At 39.7% G+C, this 22,585-nt stretch overlaps 1 protein-coding gene and 1 long non-coding RNA gene across 7 annotated transcripts in view; both read right to left on the bottom strand.

The window, feature by feature from the left end:
* The window catches only part of LOC115495041 (uncharacterized), a 28,373-nt gene extending 16,285 nt beyond the window's left edge, over window positions 1-12,088 (bottom strand). Inside the window, exons 1-3 of one of the 3 annotated variants that reach the window (XR_012055750.1) lie at window positions 10,905-12,088; window positions 10,642-10,818; window positions 10,061-10,164 (exon numbers count right to left, since the gene is read on the bottom strand). This is a non-coding gene — a long non-coding RNA (uncharacterized lncRNA). Of the gene's footprint in view, window positions 1-10,060; window positions 10,165-10,641 lie in introns of all 3 variants that reach the window. The other 2 variants (XR_012055748.1, XR_012055749.1) reach the window with 2 other exon arrangements.
* Window positions 12,089-17,548: 5,460 nt separating this feature from the next.
* SNCA (synuclein alpha) overlaps window positions 17,549-22,585 on the bottom strand; it is a 65,248-nt gene continuing 60,211 nt past the window's right edge. For 3 of the 4 annotated variants that reach the window (XM_072927784.1, XM_012573354.5, XM_030270208.4), the window contains exons 5-6: window positions 19,147-19,236; window positions 17,549-18,172 (exon numbers count right to left, since the gene is read on the bottom strand). In XM_072927784.1, coding sequence (XP_072783885.1) covers window positions 18,140-18,172; window positions 19,147-19,236 — 123 coding nt within the window. In that variant the 3' untranslated portion in view covers window positions 17,549-18,139. 4 annotated transcript variants of the gene reach the window in all.

The raw sequence follows: 22,585 nt of genomic DNA, 5'->3' as shown, positions 1-22,585 counted from the left end.
AAATGCTTTTACTTTCCTTTCCCCATAAAGCAGTCCATCTCCAGAAACGTTTGCTTTTATCTTTTATCTATTGACAGAGATAAAATATCTAATAGATATTTTATCTATTGAAAGAGACCTGCATCCACAATTTCTCATAGGATCATCTTCCCTGAGGTTCTGCTGTGTTCATACCTAAGAGATGTCTGCTGGTTTGTGTTTGTGCTATTCTATTCTCACAGCTTCTGGAAATTTCCTCACATGTACTGGGAGTTATTTCCCAGCAGAGGTGATTCATTTTTCACACACAAAACAATCTGGTGATTTTGAAAGCATTTATTTTTTTTGTGCTCATATGTTCTTGTACTGATTCTCCCTCAAAATTGCGGCTGAGAATATCATTCTGTCATCCTTGTGGTGGAAAAATCTGATAAATATAGGGACAAGGACATAACTCTGTTATCTAAATCCTGGGCAGTACACTGCCTTTTGAAATACTGATACATCACTGCTTGAAGACACTCTTCTGAGCTGGATTCCCACTTCAGCATGAGGAAGCAGGGAAGACATTCCCCCACCTTGAAGCACACATTTTGGGCACAGGTACCCCCACTGAGAGCAGTGGATTCACAAGCTCTGCTCTTTCAGGATTGCCCTGGTCAGCACCAGATGACACAGAGTGCATGCAGAGCAGAGGAGCAGGTTGGTCAGACAGAGATTTAGAGGGGAGGGAGCAGGAAAACTACACACATAAAAAACATCTATACACCAACACCCCACATTGCCCTGGGTAGAACACTGCTGTACACAGCCAAGATCTGTGCAAGCCCCCATGTGAGCAGTTTGGTTTTAAAAATAGATGCCTAGTAAATGACATACATCTCTATTCACATCCCAGTAACAATTTGTACTTTTCTTTGCCCACGGACAGTACACAGAAATACATTAATAATAACTTAAATGCCAGAGGTTATGGAAATGTTTCAGTAGAATAAATAAGAGACACAGACATTATGGACAGAAAACTTTTGCACAACAGGTAGATGAAAAAAATGGATTATTAAAAGTAACTTGTCATTTTTCATCTAAAGACACCACCATCAATAAAATCAGTTCTTTGCCTCGATGCAAGTTCCCTTAAAGGCAGACTCCATCACTTCACATTGAAATGAGAGTTGTGTCTGAAGCATAAAAAGAAGATTGAAGACTTACCTGGAGTAAAATAAACAAATTGCAGTACAAAGCCTGTGGGCATCTAAACGCTGTTGGTTCCTTTGAAAAATATTTCACTATATTAGTAGAGTGGCAGGAAGGTCTGCTTTCATTTCATTGCTCTGAATTGTCTAAGTATTTAAAGGTCATGGGTTAGGAATATTTTTCACCCAGGACCAAAAAAGGAAGTACCCATGGGTGTTGATTATTGAGCACAGAACAAGATATCATTCTTTAGTTCACAGAAAAACTCAAGCATTAAAAAAAAAAAAAAACTGAAGCTGAGCACCATGGATAAACTGCTGATAAATGACTTGGTCTTAATTAGAAAAAGAAAACAGCCAACAGTGAAATATATGTTTTTAAAAAGAAAAGAAACAAATGACGACTGATGCTACTGGTCCCCCTATTTCAATTGATTAAGTTATCTCCCAAGAAAAAACAACACTAGAAAACAACAGATACAGAAAGAAAAAATACCAACAACCAAGACAGAACGTTAAAGAGGCAAGCAGGAGCACCATGCCAGTGCTTTGAACAGCAGGCTCTACTCCACAGAGGCTTTGTCTGGAAAGCTGATTTACCATTTATGCTTTATAGGCAGTGTTCCAATAGCTGGTCTAATCACATCATTTTTTTTCCCTAACATTTTCAGGAAGCCACAAAGGTTGGAAATGTAATATAGTGTCTGGTAGCTTGTGAAAGGGCTGTAAACGTGAGAAGAAAGGACAGAAGACCTTTGTTTCCATCTTTTCTAAACTGAATTTCAGTGCAGGTATTGTTTAGGATTGGATACAATACTAAGAAATCTGTATTGTACTGACAAGGCAACAACCAGAATTGAGTTCTTACACTGAACTGGAACCCAGTTTGGACCTGAGACATCAAATGTTCCATCAGCAAAACTTGAAAAAATTATGAAGCATTAAAGGCAAATTTTTTATTACAGCTCTCCAGCCCTCTGCACCTGCTCTAGACAGAAACAAACTTGCTCACTGAAACTGGAAATAGTGATAAAAATGTATAAATGGAGAGGAGAACAACAGTGCACCCATAAACAGCATCTGTCTTTATAGAGGAGACATAAAACGCTGGGGAAGAAATAACGAGTTTTATGGAGGCAATGAGAAAACAAAGATAATTAAAACCAAAACTAAAACTCTTTACTATTATGATGCCCATATAAAAGCTTCCCTACAGGAAAATACAGAAACTACATCTGAATATACATGTATGAGGGAAGAAAGTTCTCTTGGCACCACAAGTAAGTGACAAATCTTTTTCATTTTTTTTTTTTAATTCAAATGAGCACCAAAGAGACTTGACCTTAGCTCCTGTAATGCTAGAAACATCCTGGTGTCACTGGCCTCCAGTCACTGAAGGACACCCAGCAGAGGCAGGATCACTATCACCTTCTCTTTGCCTGTGTTCCTCATGTCCAAGTAAGATGTTTGTTTCTGTAGAGAGGGAAACATTTGCCTTGTCTGGATGTTCAGCTAAGACAGTAGATGTAACAATTAATTTCACTTGTATTCATCCTTTCCTACAAGTGCCTGTAAGTGGAAACATTGCCTGGCCCTGCAGCAGTGTTCTGGTCACTGCACTTCTGCAGCTCTCCCATCAGCAAGCTCCAGTATTCATTACCCACCATAAAACATCCCCTCCAGTCACAAAACTGTATGTGGTGCAGACATCAAGCTGTTTTGAGAGCTAAAATGCAAATAAATACCAACAGTTACACCTTCCTTCCTGCTCATTAGGAATATTCTCCAATCTCAGACTCTTGCGTATTTTTAGCTGCAATTAAACTTTTCAAGAATAATACCACGCCATAGCCAAAGTTCTGGCAGAGAGAATCCATTCCCTGGTCTTGTAGGCAGTGATGGACAGAACAGTACCTATTTCTCCATCTCTCCAGAAACCCTTCCAGAAGGAGATGCAGGGAACCTCACCCAACACCCTGCCACCTCCTAGTGCAAAACAGAAAGGCAGCTGAAAGCACAGACTGCACATATAGCTACTGCTGTAGGGATAACAAAGATCCCATTTCAAGGTTCATCTAAAAACCCTTCCCTGTGCATGGAAGTCTGCCAGTGCTTTAAGGAGGTGACTGTGTGCCAAAGGCCCATTTCAGAGTACATATAACAATGTGCCAGGGTGTAAAGATTGCTTCCTCTTCTTTTACACTTTGCTATTGTTAATAATGCAGCTAAATTTAAAATACCGTGCACCTAAGGTCTCTGGGGGGAAACAAAGCCTCTGCAGATGAAGCAGCTTAAACCAAGAGCATCCTTTCCTGCAAGTCCTGTCTGAACCACCAGCTGTGTCTGCCAGAGCAAGCCTTGCCTTAATTCCCTCTCCAGACAATAAGGTCAGACTGGCAACAAGACAGTTTTCTTGGAACAAGATTATTTTCAAAAAAGCAAACACAAACCCCAGCCCATTAACAGCTCCATGTAAGACACTGGAGCTTTAAAACCAAGAGTTTCAGCTCTGTCTCCACGTTGCCTATGACTTCATGCCAGGACCCACCCCCCTGCTGCTGCTTCTTCACCTCCCCTTCTTCTTTGAACTCACCAAGCACATATTGTACAGCAGATGTGTGAGCTGCCTTCCCTCCTACCTTCCAGCCACCAAAGCCCTTAAGTCAAGTCTCTGCTGAAAACACTCTCAGAGATTCTGTCACGCCCTTGACCTTTTCAGTTGCACTCGTCTCTGTACCTGTTTGCACCATGGAAATTAAATGCCCCAAACATACTTTCTGTAGGATCTTCACCAGGCTTCATCTTTGCCCCTTTCCTTGCTCTCTCCATGACAAAACCAATGAACAAATCCCTGGAGGTACCACCCGCCCACAGCACCTTTCCTACAGTGTTCTCTCACCTGGGGAAAGAAATACACTGCATTTATCCTCTGAGAAACAAGACTGACTGTAATTCTGGTGCACAGATGAGAAGTATGTAATCCTGTTTGTTATTTGCAACAGTAGTCTGCAAGACATCAACCAAAATTAAAGCTTTTGAATGCTAATTAGGGCAGGCTGGCAGATATTTTACGAAGTTTTCTTCACCTTTTTGACCAAACGCTTAGCAAAGAATATTAAATAATAACAACCACCACAATCATCAACCACACAAACAAACAAAACAACTCCAAGTCCAATAAACAACCACAGAAAAGAACATTTTGGATTATTCAGATTCTTAAAGAAGCACTTCTCATTACTTCAGCAATGCAGGTCAGGTTAAGATACACGTTCAAAACAACTGAAAGCTGATGGAAAATGCAACCGAAGCTCTTCCTCTCTGCTAAGGGCACCTATAAACAGTTTATTTGTTTGAGTCATCTCAGTTTTTCTGATGGTATCAGAGGAGACAACAAGCCTACCTCCTCCACTAAAGGTAGCAGATGAACACTAAATTTAAGCAGAACCCATTTTTCTCTTTTGGAAGGATTTGCTTAAGTTTCTCAATATGCTGTCCACATCTGTATGCACAGAATTGAGCATTTACCATTCTCCTGGACTGATTTTCCTTCTCTTCAAGGAATAATGCAGGGCTGAGGAAGTGTCAGAGAGTTATGCAGCCCTTGTCACTGTCAGTATTATTTCATACTGTTTTCTTAGCAACTCCTGCTGAGATTCATAAACTGTTTGCACATAAGGATTACTAATGAAGTTCAGTCTCATTCTTCAGCCCCCCTCCAGCCTACAGTGCAAAATATAGCTGTACCTTGGATTTATAAGACTGACTAATCATGCATGATACCTATAATTTATCTATGGAAAAGGCACCAGTTTCTTCAAGAGGATTCCTGCCTTTTTCCCCTTTGCTCAGCTCTGTATCAAGACAGAAGGACTATTCTGTGGACAGGGAGGTAATCAAGACATCTAATCACAGAATTTCAGAATGGCAAAGGCTGGAAGGGAACATTGGTGGGATCATCTGGTCCAACCTATCTGCTCAAGCAGTGTCCCCTGGAGCAACGTGCACAGGATTGCATCCAGGTAGTTCTTGAATGGCTTCATGGATGGAGACTCCACAACTTCCCTGGGTAACCTGTTCCAGTGAGGGTCCCCCACACAGCAAATCAGAGCCTTCAGTCCCAAGGGAACTATTAGTAGGTTTCAATACCCTTCCTACTCTTTAGGAAAACTTCCCACCATTAAGAGGTAAAGGATGATTGATCTGGTATTTACAGAATCTGGGAGTAAAGATGCACATTACAGTGCTGCCTTAACCTAAATTTTCATATCTTGGTACTGAGCAAATGCTCTGAAGTCCAATAAAACTGATGATGACACAGATTTCTTGGAAAAACCTGGCTAGCACAAATAGCCTTTCACAGATCAGGTAGTTATCCCTTCCAGGCTGTATTTTATAGTCCCAAAATACTTGGTGTTAATATTCATCCTCTATTAACAATATCAAAGCATCATACGAAAAGTTCTGCTACATTTTCACACATTTAACAATTTTCAGATACAGAAATATTTTTCAGAAGCCTTTATAGATAAGAAGAGACAAAGTTTAAAGATAGGAAATCTTTTTCTGTGCGTCAAATATCTATCTGTGTAGCCTTTACAAAGAGCACATCTGGAAGAGAGAGAGGAAGAAAAGTCTTGCAGAAAAGCAAACCTCTTATAAATTGGTTGCATGTCAGAAACTGTCAGCAGTGTGACTCATTCTGTGCTCATTTCTCCTGTAACAAATTATTGCTTTTCCAGGTTTGAATTTTCTCACTCACTGTTTTGCTACAGCACGGCACAAAATAACCCAGCGCTGAGCACCCCACTGCAGGAGTGCCACATGCAGTTTATCATTAGCAATATAATTTTGGCAAAGGATGGATAAGTGTAATAGTGCAAAGCATGAATAAAGCAATATTAAACAAATAAACAATGTGCAGCAGCAGGTGGATTCAAAACAAACAGCAGGCCATAATTACAGCAGGCTATTTTACACTGAGGCATCAGCTTGAGTCCTGCCTCAGTTTGTCAATGTTACTGCCATCAAGCAGTCACTTATTTTCTTATTTCTAAACATGGTAGTGGCCACAGTTGTTCTGAGAGGGAAGGTCCAGATTTTCAAGCAAACAGAGCATACCTATCAGCACCTAAGGGCAGAGAAGAAGGCACTGTGTCCCTGTTCTCCCCTTCCTCACAATAGACCTTCCCTTCAGCATTTCTGTTAAGCTTGCTCAGCTTCACTACTATCCTCTCTGCACATCTCCTCTGATCTAGCCTTGGCATGGTTGGTGCAAAACCTAAAAACCATTCCCTAAAAGCCCCAGCAGAATACTGTGAAATATCAGCTGGAGTTTGCCCAAACACCCAAAATTGCCTTGAGCTCCAGTGTGGATAAGAAGAGAAACTGGGAGTACACAAGCCGACATAAAATAAAGAGGCTTCTGGAGTGAAAAGGACAGACTGGAAGACATCCTTTGCTGGGCATTTCTGTACTGTTTTCAGAGATTGGAGGAGAAAGAACTGGCTTCACTCCCACACCTTCCTTGGGGACTTGCCACAGGGTTTTTAACTTGTTGAAAGAATAAATTAAAAACTCAGTTTAAAATTGCATATCAAAAGCATTGCCCACCTCAAAGCACATACCCTCAGTCTCCTGTAAATTAACTGATGACGTAGTCCAAGGTGAGTGAGACGGGGAAGAGGCTTCCCAAAAGTTAGAGTTGATGCAAGAAATACAAATTCACTAATATGAAATGAGATTTATCTGGTACAAAGTTAAATGGTTGGTTTTAGAACAGCTTAAACAGAACATACCTCTTTTCTTCCACTCTAGTAGATGTTTCCCTCTGTGTTACTTACTGCAAGTGACAAAAAGATGACTTCTAATCAATATTAATTTAAAAAACAAGAGCAGTTTCTGTGGTGTGACTGCCCAAAAGCACTGGGCAGGCTACAAAGACAAGAACCTACTCCCAAATAAAAAGAAAAGCTAAGAAAATCTTCCTAATCTTGTCCATAGCACTGACAACTGTTCCTGAAATCTCTAAAGCTAAACACCTGTGAGGACAGATTTTGTTTAAAGTGTTTAGACAAAGCTTCTATTTAAATACAGAGGTGAAGCATTTTAGGTGTTAGCAAAGGTTAGAACCTGGAAAAATGACTTCCTGGAAAAATGCTCAGACAAAAAACGTTGTATCTATCTATAAACCTGATATTTGTATTTCTGTGTGTGCACATGACCTAAAGGCTTGACCTGGAAATTCCCCAGGCTTCATCAGCCTGTTCAGCTGCACAAGACACTTCAGACTACATCTGCACATGTGCCAAAGGAAGGAGAAAATGGTAGAGCTCTTATCTGGTGAATCAATTGTTCAAAAGTCTCAGTTCTAAACAGACTGAATGCTCCTCAGCTCCTTGTCTGACAGCATAAATGGTACACTGTGTTTAAGAAAAGAAAAATTCAGGATTGTGGGTGCTACAAATCAGATGAGAGGGTGTTGGTGGTTCTTTTAGATCCTTTTAAATAAGAATCCATTTGAAAACAGAACATAAATTATGACATACGAATAACATTCTTGGTAGGGTTTTTAACATATACTCAGACATGGCCCCAAAAGGTGATGATGGTTTTCGAGATACCCCACAGCAAGGTTAGACTCAATATTTGGGGGTCATTAATCTAAAATAATACTAGTGATGACTCTACAAATCACCAGAATTTTCTGGGGGAGGGAGGTAAAGGGTGGAAGACCCTGTGGTCGAATTCTAACAAAGTGAGGAGCATGCTGAGCGCTGGTTATCTCAATACCTGAAGTTTAGCTGCCAACAGTACTCTTCAGTTTCCTCTCCCTTTCACCAGCAAATGCAAGAACATTGCATTGGAGGGTCAGAATGCAATCCCCAGCAGGACAGCCTACAAACCAGAGGCTTTTTCCAATTGATTCTGAAAAAGTTTCCCTCACCCTCAAGTGTATGTGGTTGGTGGCAAACAGGAGACAGCTGCCATTTAAAACAAAAGTATTTCACAGCCTTTCTTTGCAATGTTATTGTGTATTTGCATGGCACTGGGAATGTGCCAAATGTTCTAAAAAGCCATAAAAACTCACCTCACTTTCAGCTTTGTAAACAGCAGGTAATGCATTTATATTCTTTGTCAGGTTTGTTTCTCCAACCTGGTATTTTAGAGCCTCTTCGCCCAATCACTTTTTAGGGCCTGAGGATGCTCTCCTAACACCAGTAACAAATAATAACTGAAGTCCCTGGATTTCTGAAACTACTGAGAGGTGAAACAGGCTGCCAACCTGTCTATAGTATTTATAAGCTCATAAAACCCATAAAAATGACAGCAGCAAGCTGGCTGGTAAACTGTACATGACAGTCACAAACACTGATCCGCCTACAACCAGTATCATTAAAAATGGCATTGGAAATACATCACTGTATGAAACTGGGTGAAAGCCAACAGGAAAGTGATAGGTCCTTCTGTGCTGCAGTAAGCTTTTCTCAAGTGACAGGTAAAGCCTTGCATACCCACAAAAATTGTAGAAAGTTACTCTGATAAGCATCAGCAAAGAGAGAGGCAGAAATCTCAAGCCCAAAAGCAGAAATGTGAAGCAGGAAGAGGAAATTACTTATTTTAAGATTTTTGAGTAGCAAAGTGCTGTGCAAAGTGGGATTCAAAAGCAATAGCAAGGTGACTCCCGTTCTGGAAAAGGAAATCATATTGACAAGCATGAAAGTAAAACTACTTGGATTTCAATGAGCAGATTAATTAAACCTGGCCTCTGAGGTCTGGCTGACTTTTAATTGTCCCTATAGCTGAAAATGGATTTTGTTCCTCTGGGCATGTTCACACCTGGTTCTCACCTGGACCATTTTTTCCAAGGTTCCCTCTTGGCTCTGCAAATCCAATCTCACTACATTGTGACATGTAACTAAAATCACTGACACAGAAAAATGCCTGTGGGGAAGCCACTGCAGTGTGGGTTTCCATCCTCTATCTCTGCGTCTCTATTTCCCTTCAGATGCCCAAGACTCCTACTTAATGTCTAGTAATGTGCCTAGAAAAATAAATATGCTCATTACCACCTGGTTTTGAAATAATATAAATGGGAAAGACAAACAAAAATAGAGCAGATTTCCTTTTTAAAAAATCTGTATGTATCCATTGTACCAACCCTGCACTTTCTGTACATTATGTCTCCAAAGAGCTTCCACTGGGAAACAGGGATGTGTAAGGTTTTGATCTGATAGTCAACACATCTTGGGTTTTGTAACTGAACAGCAGAAAGACAAGGATAAAAGTTAACAGAGAAAAAAGATTATTCTTTGGCAAGAGTGTTCTGGAAATAATGTGTGAGTGAAATTCTTCCCAAACCCCGAAGGAAAAGAAAAGTCCAGGAAGGATGCACTCTAACTCCTGACACTCGGGCACACAGTGCCAGAGCTCAGACTGGAGTCTTGTTGGCCCAGTCAACAAGTTCAGAGCTGATGAGCGCAAATCACAGCTCTCCTCTCTCCCAGGTGTCATTGGGGTACAAACCCCAGTCTTGGGGTCAGCACGTGACTGTGGTGCGATCCCAAGTCAGGGAAGATGGAAAAGCAATTATCTTCAGGTACCTTGGCTGTAAACTGATGTTGTGCAATGACATCCATGTGAATATTCATGTTCCAGTTTATTTAATGAAAAAAATAGAGAATTGTTTGCATTTCACATCTAACTGAGCCCATTCCTTGCTTTCAAGTTAAATTAAGAAGTTGGAAGAAAAGACCTGCTGTTGCTCTTTTCCGCCACAGAATGATTAGTGAGATAATAAAAAACCTCCATTTTGGTAATGTTTCTTTTTAAAAAAACATCAGCCATCTATAAATAATATGGCTTGGTCATTTTAAAAGGAGTACCTGCATGACAACAGGGAAACCAATAAACTCATTCTTTTACACTTTCCAGTTCAGTTGTCTTGATCTTGTCTTGTGTTTCTTAAAGTCATGAGAGCAACTTAGCCCTGGTAAAAGACATAAAAAGTGTGACAGGAGAAGACAGAGGAAAAGAAACATCAAACTATGGCAACTAGCTACAAATTAATTTCCCATTCCTTATATTCCACTGCTATATTTTGTCCATATTATTAAATGAAGTCAGGGTAGCTTCAGAATTAGCAGTAATAACACCTCTCAGATCTGCAAGCACTTTGGAAGAACAGCTATTTCTGGTTTAAAGTTGGGGTCGTAAGTTCAGCTGAGGTGACTTCCCTACCACAACATCATAATCGAATAGCAAAATTTGAATAAAAGACTCTGTATCTTACATCAGAGGACACCCTTGTTGTCTCAGTGTTGTGGGATCATTTGCCCACTGATTATTTTCTGATTGTAACCCTTCCTGCCCATCACAGATGCAAAAAGCTGAAGGCACAGCCTTGTATTGGCTGCACTGCTTCTGCAGGTACTAAAGAAACAGTGAAGTAATACTTCCCACTTACCTCTAGAAAGATCTGCTTTTTGCAACATTGCAGTCACACACTTTTCTTCCTTTCCTTCCCTTTTCAGTTTCTGAGATAAAGTAAATCCCACTTAAACAGCAGCATCTTCTCTGGAATTTACATCCCTGTCAGCCAGGTGGAGGTGGAGCTGGTTGAGGCACTAAGCAGGAATTGGAGCTGGGAATACACAAGTACATAATTTTTAACAATGCAAAATTCTTTGATGCTGGATAAACTAGAACTTTTTTTTTCCATGACAGTACCTGTGCTTTGTCTAATGAGAAGCCTGGCAGGAACTTAGGCAACAATTTACAAAGCGTTGAAGTAGCCCAAAGGGACTGAGCTGAACTCTGCTCCAACATCTCTCATACCATTTTCCTGAAGATTTTAAAAGGGTCTTCAGAGGCACTTGACTCTGTTCTCTTGACCTCCAGTTTAACACTATTATCCTTTTACGCCACGTAAGTTTCAGTAATATTTAAGGTCCTATCAAATAAGGGAATGAACAGTCATGGAAGAGTCAATGACCTTTCCCTCCAGCAATGTTGTGACACGCATGACAAGAAAAAGTGATCAAAGAGAGATAAAAGATGGGCAATTTATCAATGTATTAAATTAATTCTCTTGCCAAATGCTCTCCTCTCTTCACCAGTTCTTGCCTTTTGGATCCAGAGGGAGTGAGCGCTTGTGCTCTCATTTCTAGACTGACTTGCATTACTCAGCTGACATCCTTCCAGAGCTGCCTTGCCATCAAGCTGCTCTGCTAACACTCATCTATTCAGCTGTATAGTCAAGCTCAGGATAATTCCCTTTATTTAAGCAGAATAGCCTATCTCCTTATGAGAGAGAGATAGACTACCTTGTTTTAGCATGACTGTTTGCATAATGGTCTACCCTTGATAGGAAGAGCTTGCTGGCAGTCACACAGGAGCCAATGTCCCACTGGCACTTGGGCTCAGAAAAGCCATGCTGTTCTTAGGAGCAGAAGGTTTGCCAAAAAAATCCAGTGTGTCGCTAGGAAATGCCAGGGTTTCTGGTAGTTATCATCACACGCAGTTAAGAGGAACCGGCACTATGACAACTGCTTCAGAAAGAGCACTAAGCACAATGTGGGGGAGAAAAACTCTGGATCTCGACTGATGGAGCTGTATCAAGAACACCTGCTCCAGAGGTGCAGTAGCAACAGTGCATCTTTATTACACAGTGTATTCCACTGTAAAGGAACAAATCATGTCAGTAATGCTGCACTGTAGGTAAGATAAGCCACTTATACAGTTATGTGGTTATACTTGCAAAGCTCTGCTAATGCAGCTTTGGGCTGTTAGTTGTGAGGCTTGAATTTGGCAGCTTTCAAGTATGTTACCTAGTATTTATATTAAATGCCTTAAAAATGGATTGCTTGAATTTGGGATAATTCCCCTCCCTTGAAGAAAATTACTAAAATAGCATCCCTCTAATGACAGTGCCTACACATACTGAACAACAATTACAGAAAGCAAAGACTCATCAATCTGTGAAATGCAGATTTAGTACAGGAGAGCTGTCTCTCTGTGTACTACACAGCAACTGCCTTTGCACAGACTCTAACAGACTGGAATTATCATCATATTTGAATCTGTTGAGCTTTCATAAAACTGAAGGCTTTCAAAGGTCCATTTATTTCACACCTTGGAACACCAGTTATTCAAACAAAATATATCACTCTCTTGCTGCAAATTTGGGCCAGAAAGTAACACAATTTTGGAATGAGGGAGCTGAAGAAATAGGAGGAATTTTGTTTCAAGGGTTTTGTCAGAGATGCCACCACCTTCCTCTGCCAAGAAATCTAGACACTTAGTGGACTGAGATCACAGATTTCATTTCTTTTTGGCCTTACTATGCATTATTTGTAAATCACCGCTCTTCATATTCTCACCATTAATATGTTTTCCTATTTTACACAACAGCACTGTTATTTCTTCTTGCTAAGGCTGCTCCTTCAGAGATTTTTCTGGTTTTGGAAAGTAGGTAATGCAGCCATTTCAGCAGGATGCTATCTTAACAACTGCTTACGTTAGATGACCATCTTTGTTATTTTTGCAAGGATTCATGGAATTTTACATCTGAAATTCACATTAATAACATGCCTAGCCAAACAACAGAGGATACAACCCTAAGGGCATTATGCAGTTTCCTATTCTGTTCAGGAGATTGATAAAATCAGATTTCATACTTTGGCGGGGTTTTTAAAGCCAGGTCTCCTCAAACAGCACAGGAAATCTGGCTCATGGAGAGTGAAGCATCCCTGCTCTGAATTGACCTGGCTCCTCGAGGTGCCAGCCCCTGGAAGCATTGTAAAGCCATGGATAGTTTCCATCATTAGCCTCTGACACCAGAAACAGTGCCTGGGGGAGCGAGGCAGGATGAATGCCAGCCAGTCCACAGCAAGGCTCTCATGCCTGGTTTTGTTCTCCAGACTCCTCAGCCATCCTTGAACAGGCCCTGTGCCTCCAGGCACTGCCTCTGCCTTACCATGCCTTTGGCTACTGTAGGGATGGAGCACAGCAAGGAGGAGACGAACTATCCTCTTTTCAGAGGGAGGATCAAAGACCAAAAACCCCAGCTCTCCAGACATGCTTACAGCCTCATCACAATGTACTAGACACAATGGCTGGAGTAAAATTTTGCAATAAAATGGACACCCAGCAATGGGTACAGGGTAAGATCTGACCTGCTGAAAATGTAGCCGACTAATGGAGATAAAGAAATCAATGGGACGGTGGTGAATAGAAAGAAAAAGAAAAGTTGAGGTATCCCAGCAGTTGCGTTTTCATAAAACATTATTCTGGTTAAATCTTGTGTTTAATCAGAAGTACCTGGCTGCTTTGGCTTCCTGTGAAGAGCTCTCCTATGCTGCAGCTGAAAAACACACACTTGTAATCGCAGACATTCACCTTTTCTGCAGAACTGTACCCTACAGATGTATCAGTGGCTGGCAGACTCTGACCTATGCAAAGCTGTGAATATTAGTGGAAAACGATGAAACCCCACTTTAATGCATCCACTGGAGGAAGCATTTGTGAAAGCATTTATTCCACATGGGAGAAATCTCATCTGACCTAGTTTTCTATTCTGTTTGTTACCTCCTGGCTGTCTCATCTGAGGTTCCACCTGCTGTTTCTCCATCTGCCAGTCTTTTTATATCAGAGGAACCTTCCGAGTTACATGTTAAATGTCAGGCAGGCTGGAGAAAAGTTGTTTATATCTGCATTTAAGCAGATGATATTTCCATTAAAGGTGCTTCATAGAGACACTAAAGGCTAAGATGTCATTTGCATTTGGTTATTACAAGTCACAGGCAGGCCTGCTTGTGTGAAAACTCATGCTATTATTTCAGAACTTCATACATCCAAGCAGAATGACCATACCCTGTGAAGTTCATTATTAGTGTCTTTTTCAGTAGTATTGAAAGCCTCAAGCTAGGGGCCAAAAAGTTACCAGATAATTTAGTTAAAAGTCTAAAAACTGGAAACCAAAACCACTAACCGGGAAGCACCTGTTTTCTCCCACTTACCTCCTAAGCTATTTCAGAGCAGAACACAAAGAGTTAGTTTGGATTAATGTTTGGATTAACTTTTTAAGTTACCTTAAAGAGTAATTAAGGCTGCAATACTTAAGGGCAACCACCCCATTCAAACCCAGCACTTGAGGTATATTTTGCCAGCATATAAAACAAAGCTATGCTGAAAAAGCCTGGTAAGGACTAAACTGTGGGATTATCAAGATATCTATCTCTGCTTTTCTGCTACTTTTGCTATTCACAGATACTTTGCAAAAAACTTCCTTTACTTTCAGCAAGTTAGGGATCAGGGAGCATCACCTCCATCACGTATCATCTGCCTGACAAAACAAAAAGCACTGCATAGCCACTGCCTCAGGAAACTAGAACCAAGGGTTTCAGCAGTTATTTCCTCTGAAAAAAACATGCAGAAGAAGTGGAAACTCACCATGTCAGTGCAGACTGCCACACAATCTGTACAAGAAGATCAAATGTATACTGGAACTATAGCTGTCCTAACACACCTATGTGAAGCCAATAGGAATATTTTCACAGATTTCAGTGAACTTTGGATCAAATCTTAGGAGCAATTAAGTAGTCCTATTTTGTAGATTAGGATTTTATGAATAAGTGTAGGCAGATATTCTGTACCTGTCTTTCATTGTGCTCCTGGAATTAGCTCAGCCTTTAAATGGACAGCTGTAGATCTTCCACTTTCCCAGTTCTTGTAGGAGGTGGTCTCAACTTGGAGTTTGCTGCAGCTGTTTGACCCACTGTCCATGTCTGATTCTTCCACATGAGCATCCCTGGGCCTAGACTGTCCATGCTATGAAAAGCAGGATGAATAAAATTTGTGCTGCCTGTAGAGATACAGGCACATTACTTTTCTTTAAGTTTATGACATTGAAATTTACCTTAATTTCCCTTCAGCTGTCTTGAGGGAATGAAGAAAAGTCTTTGGAGGGGAGAGGAAACACTTGAAATTCATTATGTAAAATTAATGCAACACAAGTATTAACAATATGATTTACAGTAATAAAAGCATTATTACAATGTGTTTAATTAGGAACCATTACAAGACCAATTACAGTTGTCAAAATAGAACAAAAAAGCAACATGTGTTTTTCCCCTGGAGGAGTAGGATATGGTGAGGCTCAATATTAACTCTTAATCAGACAATAGAAGATTGCTTTTGCTTTGAGTTAAAATCCAAGTGCTTAGAAAAAAAGAGCTCCGAGTTATATTCCGCTTTGGCAGACATTGTTTAAAAAAATTTTTAGCACACCAGCAGAAGCATTTTTTAATACATAAACACTTTTTAAAAAATTGAATTCAACAGAATCTATTTAGTTGAGCTTTAGCACCCAACACAGTTATGACATTTGCAACCTGCATGCCAATATCCATCTCACTGCAAAAAGTAAGACACAATGACACTTGGTTTACCTGGAAAGGATGGTCAGGCAGCCTTTAAAGGAATCTAATTAAAATGCAGCTTGTTGCCAGAGCAGTGCATCACACTGTGCTGCCATAGTAACCAGGGTCCCATGGACTTCTGGGGCCATCTGAGGGCGTGTTTGCAAGAGGTAGAGAAGAACCAAACTGACCACCTTTGGTACATTGTAAATGACCTAAAAACCCTGAATGATTTGCTGATATTACCAATTAAATAAATTAATTAACTCTTACATGTTCAGAAAAGGGACCAGTCTCAAAAAAAAACTCATTACGTTCTTTATGATATAACATTCCCCACAGCTTATTTAAGAAGTACACTACTTACTTGCAGCATGTGAGCAACCAGTTTAAATTGATTCCCTGGCAAAGAAGCAATAGAGAAATCAAGACCTGGGTTGTGAAAGTGAAGATGAGCAACAGAAACACATATTCTGTTTAGACTGCTATTTCCAGTGCTATTTTCTGAAGTACCAGGCACAAGACTCAGCTCAGTTACTTTTGGTGGATGATTCCCTGCTGCCATATTGTGGGGGGAAAATCACACTACAGCACTGAGTTTTTCTTTCCAAGTCCTTCTCCTATAACAGAAATATCCTTCAACAATATTAACATATATATAAAAGCACTATCTTACATTGTACCCCATCCTAGTATAATTTTCCAAGCATGCAATAGATTTGTAACTGAGGTATTCATTTTTCACAGTAAACATGTCCAGGTCAAGAAAATCTTTTGACACGTCACCTGTGAAAGAACTTCAACTCACCTGTTGGTGGGTTGCTACAGATTACCATGAAAGATTTCTGAAAATAAAAAAAATCACAGGAATTTAGATTCTGTTAAGCAATTAAACTATTGATGAAAATACCTGAAAGTTGTCTGAAATGATCATTGCTTTGAAGAAAAATAAAAAGAGCTTGATAGCAATTCTTCTGTAATAAATCAAAGTCCCAAGAAATATTGGGTTGGGACTGGGGGATGACATGGGAAACTGAAGCACTGGTATCCTAAGCACCATGAAATCAGCAAGTTCATGTGACTTTGGCTCACAGTACTACATCATCAGCTCCCACTGTCCACAGATGGAATGGACACATAGCTGCAAAGATCTGTTTCATCTTGGACATGACAGTATCAGAAAGGTTGCAGAAATCCAGAAAAGAGCTCAGTTCACAAACAAGTTAAGAGTTCATCCTTCTTGGGTCTGTCTTTTTGAGCATACCAGTAACATGCATTATGTGGTTGTGCCTAAGTTTCCCCACTTTCAAAACCAGGCAATGATATTTACTTGTTACCCAGAACACTGAAAGGGGTACCTGCAAGTCAACTTCAAAACGCTACTCAAGACTAGAGAACCTTAAACACAAAACCACTTCAGGTTACAGCTAACTCTTGATCCAAAATAACAAATAATAAAACACGATAGAAGTAAAACCATCTCACATTTAAATCTTTATACTGTATGGAAAAATATCCAGGCAGCACATGTCTAAAAATAGATAGTAGACTGTACTTCTGCAAAATAGGACTTTATACAAGACAAATTCATTGCAACTAAGCCATCACTGTATATCCCAGTACTTTAACAACCTTGGAACAGTAATTCTTCAAAGGGCCTCATGATTTCCTGATCATCTGCTGCAGCCCAATATTCATGGCTTCATTCCCTTTCAGGCTGCTCTTACAACAGCAAGTTTATTAGCTACAAACAAATCTACCTGTCAGCAAAGCTGCACCCAGCTGCAGTAGCAGCTCTGATTTTCTTCTTCTTCATGATTTTTGTACAGACTGGGCTTATATTTTCTGATTTTGCTCCTCCAATTCCTTCAAAAGAAGCAACACAGCTTGAATGCTTCAACCGGGACTTTTGGAAGGGAAAGGTAGTGTTAGAAATCATCACTAATTTAGAAATTAATTTTTAATGGTTACGTTTTATTTGCTTCAGTTGAACACCATTATTTACAGACACAAGTTAATAAAACACATCACAAAACAATAAAATTTCAACAGCTAATATTTATAGGTGCATAGTTCATGCTCAATTACTTTTTTTATATGTATAATACATACACATATATATAAAGCTCTCACAATAAGTCATCTCTGCACAGAAAGAATAGTCATAGGAAACAAAAACTGTATCAAACGATATCAAATTACTGACGGCCTATCAACAAAACATGTACAGAATTAGAAATAAGCAGTAGACACTTAGGTGTTTTTTATTTAATATTTTCTTTTTTAACTTTTAAACTTGAAGCCACAATATCCACAGCACAACAATGACCCTGCCAACCGGCTTTCATTTCAGCAGGAGGGAAATGCTGAAACAAGGTGGATGCAGTCACAGATAATCCAATCATTGCTGATGGAAGACTTCAAAATACACTGTAAAAACTGTAAAAAAATTGAACAACTGGGCACAATTGGAACTCAGCACTCGTACAGGATGGGACGTCTTTAGTAGTTAGTAGATTTCAGGTGATAGAAAGGAAAGAACTCTCATGCTTCAGGTTCATAGTCTTGATACTCTTCCTATTGAGGGAAAGCAGAAATCAACACTACTGGTATTTTAGGTAAAGACATCCTATTTTATCTACTTTTTCTACTCCTGATGGATTCAATGCCCAAATATTATGGATTCTCATGTGACCAGGATATGAAATGTATTTGTATTTTGCCATATTTTCCAGATTCTGTACCTTACAAGTCATGGTACTTAGACAAGAATTAGACTTTTACAGTGATTAACACATCATCCAGCTGATGCTGCCAAGAACTCCTGAGGCCACCCATGACAATTCACTTGGAGAGGAAGGAATACTGCTACTGGGCTGAACAGCACAGCAGGTGCTGCAGATCCTCATATGAGTCAGTAAATCATTTAAAGGAGTATTTAACTATGGCCACATGAGCAGCATCTATAATTTCAGTGATATTCAAGATGCTGTGCTCAAGCTTTTAAGTCTTTTATTGGATCATGGCCTAAATTTTTTATGCTTCTCATTTTCAGTCCTATTATCTGTGCTATCATAAAACTGCTAGTCCAACTAACAGTGCATCATGCCAGACATTGTAGATATCTTGATCATATAAACTAACAAAATAATTTACTCTCATAATTGCATTAATTAAAGATCATGCTTCACAAAGCATGGTGCATTGGTGAGTGGCCAAGCTATTAAAACCATCTATGAGATGCAGTTTTTCCTGCATTCCCTATTAAACATACAAAAAAAAAAAAAAAAAGGATTCCTCAAAAGCCAGGCACAAGTGTTTTGAAACACTGAAAATAAATTCCCATTTAACTTCCTTACTATCAAAAGCAAATAATTTTCTGATTACCAGCACTATAGCTCTGGCAGATCCTGGCCAAAGAGACCATGTTTCTGCTGTGCCCTTGCAGCTCCCAGCACCAGCCTGGGCCAGGCTCATGTAACTCAAGCATGCAGCCTCCTCCTGTGCCTTTCTCTTACATGCATTCACAGCAAACACCACAACAGATTTACCTCTGGAGGCATTTCGTAAGCCTCGTTCTCAGGATCCACAGCAACACCTGTATTATTCACCATTCCCTCCTGCAGGAAACCTTCTTCATTCTACATTTAAAATAGGAAAAGAAAAGTGACAGTGACTGCTTGCTTCATTTCCACCAAGGTGAGAGTTTCCTCCCCATCAGTGGTTGACTTCTTGGCATGTCCTTTGGTTGTGGGATGTTGCCAGGGGTCATGGAGAGCAAGGGGACATGAGTTGCAGAGAGATCTTCCCCATGTTTCCAGGGATATCCATGGGAATGACAACTATCATCTTTTTGAATAGCTGGGACCTCATTTTTTCTCTTACCATGGACAGGCCAAGAAGTCAATCTGAATAAAAGAACAGTACCACCACCAGCTTGCTGAATATCTTTGGAAAATATTTTACTCCCACAGAAATGCTTTGGTCAAGTCACAAAGCAAACCAAAAAAAGTGCTTTTTCTGCCTTAAGAAACTGATCTGGGAAACAAAGTCCTGCACAAATGGTTTAAGTATCACATTAAATTATCACATTAATTCATGTTTAACTGCTTTGGGGAACACAGTGATAGGTATGCAAAAGTGCCTGTAAAAACAAGGCCAATATCAAGACACACAAAGGAAACAGTAATTCAATTATTTATTTTTTCAATGTTATAGACACATCCACACTCTTATAAAACATTAAATTTAAAGTTTTAATCTTTTCACAATACATTGCGAAAAGGGAGAAACATGCTGGGTTTTTTTTCTTCTGTTTTAGAACCTAACTGTATTGGAAAATGCTTTTTTTTCCTTTAATGGATCATACCTTTACATGCTTTCTTATGTCAACCAGCATGTTACTCTATGCACTACTGGTATATGATACATGGTATGGTACCCTTACCGAGCTTCTTCAATTTTTTTCTTTATTATAGGAGCATTTCTATTACATACAGCAGTTTTACTAAGAGACACTTGGAATTAACAAGATGGCTATGGTGTGAGGAATAACATGCAGAATAAGATTACTGAAGGAAGAAGATCATTCTCGTAGAATCACAGATACTCTGTACCATATGAAACAAACACAAAGGAAAAAACACACAACATTTGAATTGGGCCAATCCTCTTTGTAGTTGTTACTCCAGAAGTTCACAGATATGCAGCATGAGCCCTGCCAGAGCAAAGGCTGCCGGTGTTCATCCTGAACTGTAAGAAAATTGATATGAAAATAGGCAGAATATTTCAATGGATCTATTGTGACTATGCTGACTTATAACAGGTGTCACTAAAACCAATTACAGACGCTCAGGAAGGAATTCATTTTAAAAACCCCACCTGCAGGTTGGTAGACAAAAATACAAAATTAAGTAAATCATAAGGCAGACTAATGAGATAATTCTTCAAAAAATCTACTATCTTATGATAGTGGTGCTAAATTAAATTTAGGATACAGACAAAATGAGGATAAGAGAACCTAAACCTGAAATTCACCTCTGAAAGCTTAACATAAAATAGAATATAAAATGCAAAAGAGGTGGCACTAAACCCTCTAACTTCACACAGTATTTATTGTGCACCCCCATTTGCCACATACTGGCTCCCTCTGTAGTTTAACCAGGTGACCTTAGTCATAACACTCTGTTCCTCACTTTCTGCACCACCCCAAGCACCAACTGTGACTTCATCTGCCACATACCAACCCTGTTCTTCCACAGATCAGTCACCTTTCTGATACATATGTAGGCACACATTTTTCATCCTCATCATCCAAGGTTACCATGTGCAGAATTTGTATCCATAATATAGATTCTTCTCTTCAGCTCTTATTTCAGACATCAATAGGTCCAGTATGAAGAGATATCTGGTCCTATTACTTCTCTATGCTTCTTCCTTTGGAGGTAAGCAGCACAGTCTGTGTGGAGTCAAACTGTTCTGCCAAGTTCCCTCCATGCATGTGTCTGCTCTGAGTCAACACCCTGAGCTGCTCTATAGCACAGGCAACGTGGACAAATTCCAAAAAGCCAAAGGACACCAATTAATAAAGTTGGAAGCACCTTTATTTAGGTATCTAATAGGCACCTGTGTCTTACAGAACTGCCAAAAATTTGGGGTGTTCAACATGAAAGGTAATTTTTCAGGTTTGAAGTGATGAGAAAAACTAGGCCCAATTACATTTCCACCTCATCTTATTAAAACACTTGAGCTCCCCAGATTACTTGATTTCAATATTTACTTACCTTACCTTCTAAACAAAATTTTAATAGCATTTATGCTCGTTTGCTTTTACAAGCTTTGACTGAAATAGCCAAATAAAGTGTGCAATGCAAATTTTCCATCTGTGACTGTGCCCTTGATCTAACAGACCAGCTCTAAGTACCTACAGCTCCTGTCGCATGCTCTCCTGCTTAATCCAAAATATTTAATTTCTGCTTCCCCAATCATTAAGGAACAGCTTCAGCTAACATCAAGTAAAACTGTGCCCAAAATAAGGACTGAGAATGCACAAGAAAACATGCATGCAGCTTAATGTTATCTGTAGCAGGAAAACAGATGGCAAGTGAAAATGCCAGGACCATTATTAACGACAAGGAAAAACACTTCCCAGCTGAATTTCAGATAAGAGCTTCAAAGTTTGTATGCTTGTTTTTTGTAAGGATCCGCTGCAATGGATCTGGACTGTCCCTCAGGATTACTGAGACACAACGCCTAAAAGACTGAATTTATCATCTTTCCAAGTCCCTTCAGCAAGCTCAGGATGTAGATTTCTCTACAGCTTCAAATAAACAATCAGCAGCACCAGAAAAACACATCATCAACCACATTTTCCAAAGGAAGTATAACAAACCTCCAAGGGAACTCCTTGCCTGGGAAAGGTTTATCGCCTTTGCCCAGCTGCAAACAGCAACACAAGCACCCCCTGTCATGTTGATGTCACTGCAGTTCAGATGAGGATGACATTACTCAAGGTCATCTGTTACATAAAAATGCATAGCAAAGGTGACCACCTCATTTTAAATGGTGGCATGCTCTGCTTCTGATGTACAGCCCCCCCCCCCCCCCCCCAAAGTAAGGGTATCACAAAAATAAACCACCACCCCCAGTAACACAGAGCCACCTAAGGTACACCTTAAATCATATTTTACCTCATTTAAAATAAAGGAATGCCATTTTATGTTGTTGTGATCTGTAACTTCATATCCTTATTCAGTTATGGAAGAGGAAAACTACCCAAAAGACCCATTCTTGTCTTAGTATGAAAGACATTTTTCTCTAGAAGCTGCAACCTCTCTCAACCACAGTGAAGGGCATTTCCAGAGGGAAAGATTTTTTTTATTAGATCATCTTAAAAGCTCAACTAAAGCTTCTTAGAGATTAAGTCAGTTTTTAACTGGGGAGCATGAACTCTTTTTGGAAAAACACTTAAAAGGGGAAATTGCAACTCAC

The sequence above is a fragment of the Taeniopygia guttata genome, chromosome 4 (assembly GCF_048771995.1).
Source record: "Taeniopygia guttata chromosome 4, bTaeGut7.mat, whole genome shotgun sequence".
NCBI lineage: Eukaryota > Metazoa > Chordata > Aves > Passeriformes > Estrildidae > Taeniopygia > Taeniopygia guttata.
The sequence above is the reverse complement of the archived record's forward strand: the minus strand, read 5'-3'. Positions and strand labels throughout refer to the sequence as shown.